Source organism: Neophocaena asiaeorientalis, unplaced genomic scaffold, assembly GCF_003031525.2.
Source record: "Neophocaena asiaeorientalis asiaeorientalis breed wild unplaced genomic scaffold, Neophocaena_asiaeorientalis_V1.1 scaffold9, whole genome shotgun sequence".
NCBI lineage: Eukaryota > Metazoa > Chordata > Mammalia > Artiodactyla > Phocoenidae > Neophocaena > Neophocaena asiaeorientalis.
In genome coordinates, this window is record NW_020171825.1 from 1,082,706 (window position 1) to 1,099,541 (window position 16,836).

At 41.7% G+C, this 16,836-nt stretch overlaps 1 protein-coding gene across 1 annotated transcript in view; it reads right to left on the reverse strand.

Moving 5' to 3' along the window:
- PCCA (propionyl-CoA carboxylase subunit alpha) overlaps positions 1 to 8,368 on the reverse strand; it is a 353,227-nt gene extending 344,859 nt beyond the window's left edge. Inside the window, exon 1 of the mRNA XM_024739985.1 lies at positions 8,229 to 8,368. Coding sequence (XP_024595753.1) covers positions 8,229 to 8,333 — 105 coding nt within the window. The 5' untranslated portion in view covers positions 8,334 to 8,368. The remainder of the gene's footprint in view (positions 1 to 8,228) is intronic.
- Between the last annotated feature and the right edge of the window lie 8,468 nt (positions 8,369 to 16,836).

Below are 16,836 nucleotides of genomic sequence, written 5' to 3' on the forward strand. Positions count from 1 at the left end.
AAGAGCCAAAAACAGGAAGGGCCCCGCGTACCAAAAAAAAAAAAAAAAAAAAGTATATCTTAAGCCTTTAAAACATTAAGAATAATCACTAATAAAGGTTATAGCCAAAGTTTAAGAAAATAATTCAGCCAGTAGTCACTGATGAAGGTAGACCAAGAAAAAAAAAGGTGGTGGGGGACTTCCCTGGTGGTCCAGTGGTTAAGAATCTACCTGTCAATGCAGGGGACACAGGTTCGACCCCTGGTCCGGGAAGATCCCACGTGCTGAGGGGCAACTAAGCCCATGCGCCACAACTACTGAGCCTGTGCGCTAGAGCCCATGAGCCGCAACTACTGAGCCCATGTGCTGCGACTACTGAAACCGCACGCCTAGAGCCCATGCTCCGCACAAAGAGAAGCCACCGCAATGAGAAGCCCACACATCTCAAGGAAGAGTAGCCCCAGCTCGCTGCAACTAAAGACCCCGCGAGCAGCAACCAAGATCCAGCACAGCCAAAAAAAAGGGGGGTGGGTGGACAGGGGCAAAAGGCAACAGGTACTACGTCGGAGAATTTTCTAATATCATAACTCAAATACGAAGCAAAAAATTTTTATAACATTTTAAAATGAAAAAGATGTATAGTTATTTTTTAGAAATATATAGCCCCAAATTACAAAATGTAATCTTTATGCAAAAGTGAATGCAGTAGATACACTTTACAAAACAAAACCTACATTACCAAGTAAAAAGGACTGATGATGAACAATGAACTGAGAATGGGAAAATTGACTTTATTACTGTGTCTCTTTCACAGAACAAAACTCACTCTCATAGTCATGCAAGCATCCCTGTGAGTTCAAGAGTATTAGTCCCAATTTTAAAAATGAGAAAACTGAGTCTCAAGAATTTTAAGTTTTCAAGTCACAAGGGCTAGGCTGCAAGAGTAACAAGATTTAAGCACAGATCTATTAAAAGCATTCTGAAGTTTTTTATTTTGAGATAATACAAATAGTGGCACTTCCCACATTAACAATAACATCTGTGCAAAGATATGATTTGGGGTAAAAAACAATCTACCAAGGGGGTCTCACCACTCCTATGTGTTCAAATAAAAATTCAGTCTTCCACTGCCCTCAGCAGAATAGCTATAATCTGCGAACTTTACTCTTATATCAAACTTAATAGGATAAAGATAATACTCCCTCCCCTAAAAATCAGATCTTGTGTTTACAGCCTCAGCCAATGCAGAAAGCAAACTCTAAATATAAAGAAAAGCAAAACCTACGTGGGAATTTCTCACATTTATTCCGCTGCAAGGTAGCGCTAGGATATTTACACAAGAAAGTAAATAGCATACCAGCTTCCTATCAATTTTATAAAATGAAACAAAACAGTTTACAGTTTTACAAATTTTTCCTAATATCATAAGGCACATAATGTTCTGTTGTAGGAACATGTCAACATATCCTTTTACAAAAGGCAAAATCATACTTGTGTCTTTAGTCACTAACAAATAAAGGGCGTAACTGATTCCTGATGGCAAAAACCAAATGTGAGTCTTCCAGAGACAAAACACAATCTGGGGTAGACATTTTAGGTATTCTAATTAGCTTTGGAGAGAGAGAATAAACAGCGATGTTTATGTCTGGGGAAGGGAACACGTCCCAGAATACCGCCTGGGAAAGAACTCTGGGAGAAGAAACCAAGGAACCTGAGTTCTAACCCTAGCTCAGCTGACACTATTTCTAGGACTTGAGCAAACCACTTTAACTCCTCCGCCCTCTACTGAGAAATGAAAGCTCAGATGAGTTTTCTCTAAGGTCCCTACTAACCTACACCACTATTATTCAAAAAACAAGAGCTTAGTACAGAGATTCTAACATGTGCAAGCATCGGACAATTATGAAGAATATGCAGTTAATCCAAACTGAACATGTGGGCCAAGAGGATGGTGACATGGATCTCACTGCTGAACTGGTCCGAGAGCAACAAACGCTGAGCTATTCGGTGGAAATAGAGCTAATTTCAGAGATCTGAATAAATATGAATTAAGTTTCTAGAATACCTTTGGGAATAAAAACCTCAGGACTCTATCTCATCAGATGGTCTCATGAAAAATGGACTAAGCTAAACTTGGTCCCAACAGAACAGTTTCTAACCTAGAACAATTCAAGCTCTGAGAAATGTTTGGGTCAGCTGACTCAATGTAATACACATTTACTTTCAGGAAACTACCAATAACATAAAACTCAAAAATGTCTATACCACACAGTTCTTAAAACTAAATTAACTCTTACAAATTACACCTGACCAAAATGTAGGGGAAGAACTAGCACTACACCTAACTGATCAAACTGGGGTTTTTTAAATCTTTTTATTACTATTTTTAAATAGTTGGTTCTGAAGATCTAACAGATTATATTTTACCACCATTATCAAAAAAAGAAAGCATACAGCTTGTACACATATGAATTTGTGATAATGTGGCCCCAAAATTTAAAAAACATAGATGCCCCTAGATAGCCAAGAAACTAGAAGTAGAAACGGTACTAGCAATCATAACAAACTACTGAGGGAAAACAAGAGTTTGGGCCATTCCCATAGCAAGTCCAAACTGGTTTGCAGTCAGCCCCAAAACGGCTCTCTTGTGTTCCTGTTTACTCCTGGCAGACCTTCATGGAAGTTCAAAGTTACAAAGAACACAAGTCAAAAATCAGATAATTTTGTAGAGCTACAACATAATTTTTTTTTTTAATACAAAGGACAAGTTAGTAGAATTCTGCTAATTTGGACCTCTACATAGCATTTTTAATGTTATTTTTCTTAAGCATATAAAAAACTGGCTACAAGCTCAGTCCAAAATTCTTTTAAGATACTTCCTAGAACAAGTGTGTTCAAAGGAGAAACTTTAATCAACTCTATTTATAAAGACTATTTAGCCTATGACAGCCAAAAGGAGAAAGGTCAGTGTATGCAAAATGACTTCCCAATAATGTACTGCATTGGTTCTCTTCTGCAAGAATAAAGATTTCCAATATTTTCCACACTTAGAAAAGAAATGCCAGCTAGCAATGTGGCACGTGGGAAGTAGCACGACCTTCTGAGCCACAAGACCTGGATCAACTCTTAGCTCCACTGCTTCATAGGTATGAAACATTGAGCACATAATTTCTCTGGACTCCAGCTTCCATCTATAAAATGTACTAGATGACACCTCCCTTGCTTTCCTACAGGGCTGTTGAAAAAAAAAAAAAAATCAAGCCTTTATAAATGGTAAAGCACCAAGAAAATGGAAGATTGTACACAAAAACTAAATCCAATTATGCAGCTGTAGCTTTCTTTCTTAAAATTATACCAGGCCAGGGATTCCCTGGTGGCACAGCAGTTAAGAATCCGCCTGCCAATGCAGGGGACACGGGTTCAAGCCCTGGTCCAGGAGGATCCCACATGCCGTGGAGCAACTAAGCCCGTGCGCCACAACTACTGAGCCTGTGCTCTAGAGCCCACGAGCCACAACTACTGAAGCCCACGCGCCTAGAGCCAATGTGAAGCCCCCACACAGCAACGAAGAGTAGCCCCCGCTCACCGCAACTACAGAAAGCCCACAGGCAGCAATGAAGACCCAACGCAGCCATAAAAAAACAAACAAATAAATGAATAAATAAAACCAGGCCATTTTGGAGTTCCCATAAAAGTAATAATATAAGAGCTGTGATCTAGACTCAGATTCAGACCCCGGTTCAAATGCTGGCTCTGACATTTCTTAAACATAATTTTCCTCACATATAAACTGGGCATAAAAACTACTTATCTAGGACATAAGGCTGCCATGAGGATTAAATGAGAATGTGTAAAATGCCTAGCACAGTTTTGCATATGTTAAAGTAAGCATACAATAACTGTTAACCAAAAAAAGGGGTACAGCTTGTACACAAACTGTTCACATGCCTTCCGGCCATTGCCAACAAGGACTGCCCTTTTCTAACTAGGAGACCACCTACTTTCACATTCTGGATGTGGCCTCAGGTGGCAGCCCAAACTGGTAAATCCACTAGACTCATGTTTAAAGAAGAACTTAAACACTAATCCTGCCAAACCAAAAGTATTCCTCTTAACATAACCACAGCGGCATTCAGGTGTATAATACTAAAACAATTCTGTTGACAGGTTAATTCATTATCAGGATGCATGCTATTGGGGTTGGCCAAAAAGTTCATTCGGGTTTTACTATAAGATGTTACAGAAAACCCCGAACAAACCTATTGGCCAACCAATGCTTCTAAGAAACCATCCTCAAAATTGTGGATTAATGGAGCCATAACATGCTCTTACCAAGTAAAAGTAAATATTTGATAGTGCTTCATTTTCAAAACTTCCAGGCGAAGGTCCTCTCTTTCACATTTCACGACACAGAGCTGGGACGCACCAGCCAAATATTTCTTTCAGCATTTTAACAGAGCCACAGTGACCAGAAAAAAAACCCTTTAAAAACACTGCCGGAAGTCAGGCTTTTTCACTTAAGCACAGCTTTTCCTTCACAGACATTGACTATTTAGCCTTCAGGACCTCACTTGCCATCCCAATCTTCAACTGTCTGCCAAGACCTTCTGTTACAAGCTAGGCTGAATACGTAACATTTGAGAGAGATGATCAAATCTCAAGATTCATGTCAATTACTTCTCAATAAAACTGGGGGAATAAAACTCAAGATTCTCCAGCTCTGCCTCCATAGTAAAAGCTGGAACACCAGAGAACTATATACATCAACTTTAAAACTTCCTCATTCCACTACAGCTCCCCAACCAGGCCATCCCTCCCACCCCACCTGTAGCAGATGTTGGTGTACATCCAGAACCTGTTCACCAGGCGGTGAAGGCCCCCAGTTGGTGTACTCTGGGTGTACTCTGTACATGTATCCTACTCATGGCTCACACCTGCTCCCTAGTTTGCCCCATTTGCCTCAACTAGACAGGAGTTCTCCATCAAGCCTGGGAGCTACATCCCTCCCAGCCCACAGCCAATGACTGACTCATACAGGGTTCAAAAGGCTGCCCCCACCCCGCATCTCAAGGTGGGTCCAATTTAGTATTGCAATCTGTGCTTTAGTGCTGGCTGTCCAATATGGCAGCCACTAGCCACAGGCAGCTTCTGAGCACTTGAAATATGCCAGTCCAAATTCCAATGTACTCCAAGTGTATAATACACACCAGATTTGAAGACTTAATACCAAAAACAAACAACCAAAAAAACCTTGTTAATTTTTTACATTAACATATTGAAATGTTTTAAATATACTGGGTTAAATAAAGTACATTAATATTTAACCTTTTAAAAAAATGTTAATGTGCTAGAAAATATTAAATTACATTTGCAGCTCACATTTTATGTTTATTGCACAGGGCTGAGCTAGAACAGTGCTTCTCAAACCTAACTGTGCACCAGTATCACCTGGAGAAGGGCTTGTTAAAACAGATGGCTGGGCTCTAACCCCAGATTTCCAAACTTGGCAGGTCTAGGGCAGAGCTAGAAGATGTGCATTCCTAGCAAGTACCCAGGTAATGCTGCTGTCGCTGCTGTCGCCACTGGCTGGAGTCCCCTGCTTTGAGAACCACTGCTCCAGGGCTCCCCTGTGGGATGAAACTGAATCTAGTTTCCATCTGGAGCCCCTTCCTTGCTTAGATTTTTTTCCCCTGCTCTAGCCTGCTTTCTTCATTCTTCTCAACTACTACCACCTGCACAAAATCCCTCTTCAGGCTCTGCTTCTAGGAAACCTAACCATCCCACTGCCATAGAACTGTTCTTACACACTATAACTTTCACTAAGTGCCAGATTAATAGCAACCAATGAGATGTAAACTATCACTGCATCTTTTGTAAAACAGTAACAAAAGAGAAAAACTAAGACTCGGTGCAGCCAAATAAATAAATAAGTATTTTTTTAAAAAGAAAGAAAACAGGGCTTCCCTGGTGGCGCAGTGGTTGGGAGTCCGCCTGCCGATGCAGGGGACGCGAGTTCGTGCCCCGGTGCGGGAAGATCCCACATGCCGCGGAGCGGCTGGGTCCGTGAGCCATGGCCGCTGAGCCTGCGCGTCCGGAGCCTGTGCTCCGCAGCGGGAGAGGCCACAACAGTGAGAGGCCCGCGTACCAAAAAAAAAAAAAAAAAAAAGAAAGAAAACAGAAATAGACAAGATGCAGGCTCTGCCAACACATTAAAAGGAAGAAACTGGGTAAGAAAAATCAGTTTATATGTTGTACAATAAGTGTACAGCAGTAAACAGAGTAACAACTTCCTTCTCTCTCAGCCTCTCCACACTAAAATATGTCAGTGTAATAATCCCTCCCAACTCCAACACGAATGGTTTCCCATAAAACCACGCACGGCCTACAGCAAGGCCCAGCATGGTCTGACTCCTACCTACCTCCCCAGCACCATCTAATCTCAATACCAGAGCCTCAGTAGGCTTTTCTCAGTTCTCCTACCTTGTCATGCCCTCTGGCCCAGGACTTTTGTACGTGCTGCTCTCTCACATATAACGTTCACCTCTTTCTTCTATCTTTGCCTAGAAAAAAGTCACTTTGTCCTTCAAAACTTGTTTCAATTTTCACTTCCAAAGGAAAACTCCCTTACCTTAGGCATGGTTTGAGCAAGTCACATAAAACTGTGCCTCAATTTCTTCATCTGTAAATGGGGATTATATGGCTGTTGTGAGGACTGAATAAATTAATTCAAGTAGAGCACCAGAACAGTATCTAGGACACAAAGCTCAAAATCTAGACTTGGTCAAATCCCTCCATTTTATTTTCTTCTATACAGCACTAGGACCTCTCCCCTAATAGCATTTTACACTTGTCTGTCTCCTTAACAGACTAAATGTTCTAAAAGAGAAATTATATTCATTTCATAGAGATGGAACACAGGAAGTAGAGAAAGACTTGCTGGGAAAAAAAAAAACAGCTGAAAGGAAGAAGTGGAGGCCCAAAGAGATGACTTATTTAATATACCAAACTTCATCTGTGTGACTCCAAAGCCCATGCCTTCCCACCACACCATGCTGCCTCCTACACATCAATAAATGCATTCAGAGTTTTGCAACTGCAAGTGATGTGGCCAAAAAAGATTAAAAGATGAAAGAACACTAAAGATTAAGAAACAATAAATTGTGTGCCCACACAAACTTTGGGTTTTTTGAGAGTGGGCATTCTAAAGCTGACACTAAGCTAATGCACCTGCAGACTTACTTTCACTTCCATGTTCAGCTGTGGCTGAACATTTCTCACCTGGGACTAAGCTCCCTCCTCTTTAAAAGAGTAGGATGCGCCAAATCATCTCTAACGTGTCTTCCAATTCTAAAAGTTAAATGACAATAAATCAAGTTACGTGCCTGTTTTTTTAAAAGGAAGATAACAGGTGGTTTTCAGAGAAACCTTTATTTTAAATAATTTGTTCAAGTGACTTAAACTCTGTTAATAAAGTAAGTTAGGCAGTCTTCGTTTAGAAATTACAAGAGACTCCATGTTGAAGAGAAAAAGTGTTAAGAGCCACACACAAACACTCCAACATATAAGTCAAGGCTACCACCATGAAAACCCTAGAACATTCAGTGCAGAGATGTGTTTAGAAGAGCACAAACATCAGGCTAACCACTACAGAGAAGAGAAAAACTCACAATATGCATATACAGTATATAATATGATATAATACAATTAAAATAGGCTCTCAACTCAAGCAAAGGTAATAGCAATCCTGACATCTTATGATACTTTAAAAGGTGAGACAAACTCAAAACCCTAACACTACTTGAGCAGCAATTTAGTGTCCCTTCAAAGCAGGAAGGAGGCAAAAGAAAATGGAAACGATAAGGACCCTTAAAAATACACCTGGAAAGCTCAAGACAAGCCAAAACCTCATGGCCCAAGAGCGGGAGCACGGGAAATGCACGTACATTACAACCAGGTGGCTGTCAGCCGCTCCCGAGAAAGCAGAAAACTCACGCCTACAGGCTCCTTGGGCCGCTCGGCCCTCCATGATACTCCGAGTAACAGCTGGGGCGAAGGACGCCGGCTCTGCCCCGCTCCAGGGCGAACTCCGGAGGGAGAGGGAGTTAGGGGCACGGTCCGACGCGGAACCCGGCGCCGAATGTCGCCCGGACACCTACGGAGCGCTCTACGCAGCACTAGCCACCGCCTGGCGGTGCGGGGCTGGGAGCCCAATGAGGCCCAGGCCCACGGGGAGTCCCGGCGCTCCTCACCTTCAGGGTCCATAGCGCCGCGCTCCGCAACAGTGGCTGCAGCCACCGCCGTCCACGCCGTCCTGCTGTGACCAGCGCGGCCTCCCCGACCCAAAGCCCCGCCATTGTTGCCCCTGCAGAGCGGAGCTCCGCTGACCTCTCACCCCGCGGAAGGAGTCGGAGAAAGGGAGCGCCTAGAATTCCGCCAATCACGAGCCTGGGGTCCGTGGCCCCGCCCCTTACTGCGGGGAAGGGAGGAACCGGGAGCGGGACTCGCCCAACCGCGGGAGCCGGGAACCTGGATGCTGGGCAAGCGCGTGCTGGGCCGCGGGGGAGTCTGGCCGAGCGGCCCGCCAGGAGCCAGCTTGGGGCTGCCGGCCCGACACTATCCCGGCAATGAGCGAGGCAGGGAGGACACGCGTGTGTTCTGGCGGCGGTTGATCCGCGCCTGCTTGGGGTAAAGCCCGTATTGCGCCAGCTTCCACTTAGCAACCTACACGCTGTGCGGACAGCGAACGTCAGTGAGGTAACTCCGCCCCTTGACCACCCCTCAGCCCAGGGCCACCCTACAGTCTCGAGTGTCCTAAGTTCCAGGCAGGTACCCAAACTAAGATCCTGTAAGTTTGAAGGCGTAAGTTGCAAAGCGCCAAACCAAGGTAAGGTTTTGGACAAATGTGGTAACATAGAAAACGCTCTAGGTCTAGAAATCAGAGATCCCAGCTCAAGCCCTACCTCTGCTGCATATACTAACATCTGCGTGTCAGAGGAATTAGCCATAACCAAAGTCAGTTTCTGTTGCTTGCAAGTCGGCACGCTTATTAATACAACTACTAAGGGCTGGACCTTGTTAGATGCCTCAAATTTTGTCTCTTTTAATCTTTACAAGAACCCTATTGGCCTATACATTTCCCATTTTAAGAAACTGAATTTATAGAGAGGAAAAGCCACTCAGCTAGTAAGTAGTGAAACTAGGGTTTGAACCCAGGTCTGGCTGTCTTCAGGGACTGGACTTTTGTTTTATTATGGACAGTTTTTAACAGACACAAAAGAGAGAAAATAGTCTTATGATCACCCAGGCACCCATCACACAGCTTCAACAAATCAACATTTTGTCAATCTTGTTTCATCTATTCCCCCTGCTTATTTTTTGCTGGAGTATTCTGAAGCAAATCTCAGACATCAGGTCCTCTCACCTATATATACGATAGCATCAGGGGCTCTCTCTTAACTATTTTGCTTCTCGTACAGAGTCACCTTGAGACAGTTAACAAAGCTAGGAATGACACAGAATGTCTTACAACATGGCAAATGCCAAAAGAGTTACAAACTGTTTAAGGATAGCTAAGAGGTGACACAATGGAATTTTAAAATGTAAGCAGGAACTTGCATGACACACAATATAAAAATTTATATCAGTTTCACAGGATTTCTCACTTAGGTATCTAAGGATGGGCTCATTTCCTACCCAGGAAACCTGCTTTTCTTTTTTCTTTTTTTCTTTTCCTTCCTCCTATTTTTACCCTTTGGAGTGATTCTCCTTAGATCCTATCTGTTTTGTCTTATAGAAGTTGTTTTCTTGTACGGCAGTTGTGGCAGAAACTACTTGTTCCATAATATCTATTCTCCACTCCTTTCTTTAGTAAAAGAGCTCCTGAGCTTTAGCTGAGCACATGGCCACCCAGCTAAAGGCTGCACTATCCACCCTCCCTAACAACAAGGTGTGGACATGTGATTAAGGTGTGCTTTATGGAATGTAATAATTGTGCCCTTAAAGAGTAGAGGCATGCCTTCCATTTCCTCTTCCCTCCTTCCTGAAAGAAGACATACTGGTGGGTGCTGGAGCAACCATCTTAACTCGTGAGATAGGAGACCCATGTTGAAAATAGCAGAGCAATAAGATAGGAGGAGCCAAGGTCCCCTACTCTGTGGAATCATCTTATCAGTCTTCTACTGCTTAATGCATGGACTGTTATGTGACAGAGAAATAAATTTTTATCTTGTTTAAATCATTGTTATTTCTGTCTTAACTATAGCAGCCAGAACTGTATCCTAATCAATTCACAAGTGAGGTACTGACAAAATGAAACCTGATATATGTGGTGATAACTTAATGGTGACCACCCCAATACAGCAAACCAGAATCTGAAAGCTGATGACCCCTGTTATGCCATGGTACCTCTTTAGTAAAATGGTTGCTTTCAAAGCCTGGGACAATATTGTTTTTGCTTTCTTTGATATAGCCTGTAATTCTAATACCGTGTTTTCAAGGGAATATAATTGCCAGTTTTGAGCTGAACAGTTCTACCTTCTCCAAGCTATGCCACACATTTTGGGATGTTTATCATCTCCAAAACCCACTTCCTGTTACCGATGTCTGAAAATAGTTGTTTCATATATTTTGTCCAATTTTCTATTTATCTATAGTGGGAGGGAACCAACTTCTCCATCTAGAACCAGTCTGGAACCAGTTACTTTGCCTTTGCTAGAAATAATAAATCTCCTCTCAGAATTCTGAAAACATTTTACATCATCTTCTAGCTTCCAGAGTTGCTCTTGAGAAGTCAGATGCCAATCTCCCCTGTGATCCCCCGTATCCTGTTACAAGATACTGCCCTACTGTTGCATGGTGTGCATGGAGCCGAGGGAAGCTGGGGTGTAAATCAGGGAATCATGAGCAGCCACATGAGCAATAAGTAGCAAAACTGCACTCCACCTAGAGACCCTGAACTTTGCGCTACATACATATATTTGGCTCTCCCTGAGTTTGGAGCACTAACAGACTAGGTAAACTGGAGTGGAAATTATGTTTCCCCAAATCCTCTGCCCTATACTGGTTAGAGATAACCAAGAGGACCTTGTAAGATATTTAGAAAGCAGGAGTGGGGGCTTCCCTGGTGGTGCAGTGGTTAGGAGTCCTCCTGCCATGCAGGGCGCGGGTTCGAGCCCTGGTCCAGGAAGATCCCACGTGCCACAGAGCGGCTAAGCCCGCGCGCCTGGAGCCCGTGCTCTGCAACGGGGGGAGCCGCTGCAGTGGGAGGCCCGCGTGCCGCAGCGAGGAGTGGGCCCCACTCACCTCAACTGGAGAGAGCCCGTGCACAGTGATGAAGACCCAACGCAGCCAAAAATAATAAATAAATAAAATAAATTTAAAAAAAAAGAAAGAAAGCAGGAGTGAAGTGGCAGCCAATACTCCCAGATTATTACCGAAAGGTAAGGAACACAGTTTCCTGGAAGACCACGTGTCCTCAGCCTCCACTCTGTATCCAGCTTGTTTTTCCCAACTGCTAGCCCTGCTGACCACCAGCAACCCCAGGCCCACCACCAGACACTTGGCTGCAGACCCCCAGAGGTAGTAGCTGTCCAGAAGCAATTGCTTCTCATGACCCCTTTCTGAGAGCCTTCCTCACATTCCTATCTGGCAGCCAGACATGCTTAGCTTCTCTGCTATCCCCCTTATCCAGCTTGTCCAACTTGTCTACCAATGCTTCAAGCAGACTCTTGTAATCACTCTTTCTCTGCCAGTAGCCTGTAGCCACTGATGAATGTGAGTATGTACTGCGGGAAGGGAAAATAACCAAAATTTTCAGGGATTACTGGACTCTAGCTCTGAACTGATGCTAATTCCTGGAAAGCCAAAATGCTATTGTATTCCCCCCGTAAAAGTAGAGTCTTATGGAGGTGTGCTTCCTTGGCTGAATCCTGACTGTTACACTAGTGAGAAGAGTAGTCGTGCAGAACTCTTTAAGTGATGAAGGCGTGGACTGTGGCAGAGACTTCTAGTTGTCCCCTAATACCCACCTTCCTCTTGCTTCTTTAGTAAAAGAACTCTCACAATTAGCTGGGTACATGGCCCTCAGGGAATAACTACATTTGCCAACTTCCATCACAGCAAGAGTGGCTAGGTTACTAAGTTTTGGCCAATGGGATGTAAGCAAAAGTGACATGGGTAACTTCTGGGTTGTGCCCCTAAAGGGAAGAGGCATGCCTTCCACTTTCCCTTCTCCTCTTCCCAGCTTGCCAGAATGTGGGCATAATGTTGGGGGCAAAGTTGTCATCTTAGATGATAAGAAGGAAGTCAGGCATTGAGGAAGACAAAACAATAACCAAGGAGCCCGAAGGTGACACTATGGAGCTGCTATATCAGCCCTGGAAGGTTTTGCTCAGATTTTTATGCAAAAGAGAAAAACACTGTATCTTATTTAAGTTACTGTGTTGTGTTTTGTTTTGCCTTTGTTAACAGTAGCCGAATGTGTACCCTAACTAATAGAACACAACTCTATGCCTTTGCCCTCTCCACTTAAAGTTACAGATTGTACTCAATAACAACAACAAAAACAATCAAAATATAAACAGAAGACCTAAATAGACATTTCTCCAGAGAAGACATACAGATGGCCAATAGGCACATGAAAAGACGCTCATCATTGATACTTATCAGAGAAATAAATGCAAATAAAACTATGATGAGTTATCACATCATACCAGTAAGAATGGCTATTGTCAAAAAGTTTACAAATAATAAATGCTGAAGAGGGTGTTGAGAAAAGGGGACCCTCCTACAGTGTTGGTGGGAATGTAAATTGGTGCAGCCACTATGGAAAACAGTATGGAGGTTCCTTAAAAAACTAAAAATAGAGCTACTATGTGATCCAGCAACCCCACTTTGGGGTATATATTCAAAGGAAATGAAAACAGAAAATTGAAGAGATATCTGTACACCCATGTTGAAGCATTATTCACAACAGCCAAAATATAGAAAGAACCTAAGTGTCCATCAACAAATGACTGAATAAAGATATGGTATATAAAGTGAAATAACCCACAGGAAGAAGGACAAATACCACATGATGTCACTTATATGTGGAATCGAAAAAATAAGAAAAAATGTCAAACTCATAGACACAGAGTAGGAAAGTGTTTTCCAGGGGCTGGGGCAGGGGAGGAAATAGGGAGAGATTGGTAACAGAGTGCAAACTTTCAGCAATAAGATGAATAAGTTCTGAGGATCTAATGTAAAACATGGTGGCTATAATTAATAACACCATATTGTATAACTGAAATTTGCTAAGAGAGTAGAACTTAATTGTTCTCACCATAAAAAAAAGTTATATATATGAGGTGATGGATGTGTTAGTTACCTAGATGGGTGGAAATTCTTTCATAATGTATACGTATATCAAATCACCACAATGTAGACTTTAAACATCTTACAATTTTATATGTCAATTATACCTCAATAAAGCTGAAATTTATAAATAGATAAATAAATTTAAAAATTTTTAAATACTCCTCAAAACTGTCAAGGTCATGAAAAACAAGGAAAGACAGAAACTATCACAGACCAGAGATGGCTAAGGACATATGATGCAGTGCAATATCCTGGACTGGATACAAAAACTAAAAACTGTAAAAACTACTGAAATTCAAATAGTCTAGAGTTTAGTTAATAATAATGTACCAATGTTGTTTCCTTAGTTTTAACAAACGTACCATGGTAACATAAGACATCAACATTAGGGGAAATTATGTGAGGAGTGTATGGGAACTCTGTATTTTGTCTTTACAACTTTCCTATAAATCTAAAATTATTCAAAAATAAAAAATTTATCACCATAAAAAAAGGATAATTGAAAGGTAGATAAATAGGGAGAAAATATCTGCAAACAAAGCAACTGACAAGGGATTAATCTCCAAAATATACAAACAGCTCATGCAGCTCAATATCAAAAAAACAAACAACCCAATCAAAAATTGGGCAGAAGACCGAAACAGACACTTCTCCAAAGAAGACATACAGATGACCAAAAAGCACATGAAAAGATGCTCAACATCACTAATTATTAGATAAATGCAAATCAAAACTACAGTGAGGGCTTCCCTGGTGGCGCAGTGGTTAAGAATCCACCTGCCAATGCAGGGGACACGGGTTCGATCCCTGGTCCAGGAAGATCCCACATGCCACGAAGCAACTAAGTCAGTGCACCACAACTACTGAGCCTGCGCTCTAGAGCCCACGAGCCACAACTACTGAGCATGCATGCCATAACTACTGAAGCCTGAGTGCCTAGAGCCCATGCTCCACAAGAGAAGGCACCACAATGAGAAGCCCACTCATCTCAATGAAGGGTAGCCCCCACTCACCACAGCTAGAGAAAGCCCGCATGCAGCAACGAACGCCCAATGCAGCTGAAAATAAAATAAATAAAATAAATAAGTTTATATATTAAAAAAAACTACAATGAGGTACCACCTCACACCAGTCAGAATGACCATTATCAAAAAGTCTACAAACAATAAAGAGGGTGGAGAGGGTGTGGAGAAAAGGGAACCCTCCTGCACTGTTGGTGGGAATGTAAATTGAAACAGTCACTATGGAGAACAGTATCGAGGTTCCTTAAAAAAACTAAAAATAGAACTACCATATGACCCAGCAATCCCACTCCTAGGCATATACCCACAGAAAACCATAATTCAAAAAGATACATGCACCCCAATGTTCATTGCAGCATTATTTATAATAGCCAGGACATGGAAGCAATCTAAATGTCCATCAACAGAGGAATGGATAAAGAAGATGTGATACATATATACAATGGCGTATTACTCAGCCAAAAGATATTTGTTCAAAAAGAACAAAATAATGGCATTTGCAGCAACATGGATTGGACCTAGAGATTGTCATACTGAGTGAAGTTAAGTCAGACAAAGAAAGATAAATATGATATCACATATATGGAATCTAAAAAAAGAAGGTACAAATGAACTTATTTACAAAACAGAAGTAGAATCACGGATGTAGAAAACAAACTTACGGTTACCAGGGGATAAGAGGGGGAGGAATAAATTGGAAGATTGGGACTGACACATACACACTACTATATATAAAATAGAAAACTAATAAGAACCTGCTGTATAACACAGGGAACTCTACTCAATATTCTGTAATGGCCTACATGGAAAAAGAGTCTAAAAAAATAGAGTAGGTATATGTATAACTGATTCACTTTGCTGTACCCCTGAAACTAACATAACATTGTAAATCAACTATACTCCAATAAAAATTTTTTTTAAAAAATATGTATAAAGGGCATTACCGGGGACAATTAACTAAATTTACATGTGACTGGATTAGATAATTGGGTTTTTCTATGCTAAATTTCCTGCTTTTGATCCTTGTACTGGGGTAATGTAAGAGAATGTCCTTGTTCCTAAAAATATATACTTTGAAGTATTAAGAAAAAAAAAAAAGAAAGGTAGATAAGTGGATATTCTAGGTAAAAGACTTACAAGCAGAGTGAATAGCATGTGTATGATAGTGAGCTGTGGGCCCATCAGCATGCTTTTGTATCACAAATGGTATGACTTCAGCAAAGGAAGCATTTACAGACAAAACTGAAGGAATAGGAAAGGGCCAGATCCTGAAGAGAGTAAATATTATTACTGCAGAGTTGGGGGTTTTCATCTTCGAGGCCAGAAATCACACTGTGGCACAACAATGGGCCACATATGGCACAAGGCTAAGTTTGGTTTTAGCCCTGGGTGTGTGTGTGTGTTAAATTGAGTTAGTTAAAAAAAAAAAAAAAAAATTGAGTTAGTTAACTATATTCAAAATATGGCAGCTTTCACATAAAATTCCAAATTTTCTACCTCTCTTGAGAGATCAAAAGATTTAACAATGCAGGGATTCCCCAAATACACTCAAAGGCATCTCCCTTTGCCCACCAGGTCCTTTACTCATCCTCATAAGCTGCTTGTGTTTTGGGGGTTTTTTGTTTGTTTGTTTGTTTTTAAATTTTTATTGGGGTACAGCTGATTGATAATGTTGTGTTAGTTTCCGGTATACAGCAAAGTGAATCAGTTATACATATATTCACTCTTTTTCTTTCTTTTTGCGGTACGCGGGCCTCTCACTGTTGTGGCCTCTCCCGTTGCGGAGCACAGGCTCTGGACGCACAGGCTCAGTGGCCATGGCTCACGGGCCCAGCCGCTCCACGGCATGTGGGATCTTCCTGGACCAGGGCACAAACCTGTATCCCCTGCATCGGCAGGCGGACTCTCAACCACTACGCCACCAGGGAAGTCCTTCTTGTTTTTTTTAGATCCTTTTCCCATATAGGCCATTACAGAGTATTGAGTAGAGTTCCCTGTGCTACACAGTAGGTCCTTATTAGTTATCTATTTTATACATAACTGTTTTTTATCGATGTTCTTTGAGGTAAGAAACCTGAAGCATCTTAATCTAGGAAGTGATACTGTATTTGCATTTTAGAAAGTATTGTGCATCATTCTAGAACTAGAGAAAAATATCCACATGAATAAATCTCACAGATACAAGATGAAGCAAAAAACAAAACAAAAAATAAATAAAAGGAAAACAAGCTGCAGAAGAATACATACAGTTTGATACCATTTTTATAAAAGCTTTAAGATATGTGAAACAATCTCATATTATTGAAAACCACATAATAAATAATAAAGGATGAAATAATGTATGGGAATGCTGGTCTATGAATTTGAGAGACAGGTTGCCCTTCTTGAGGGAGGCTGTATTCATTTCCTAGGGCTGTCACAACAATACCATTGACTGGTAGCTTAAACAACAGAGCTTTTTTTCCTCACAGTTCTGGAG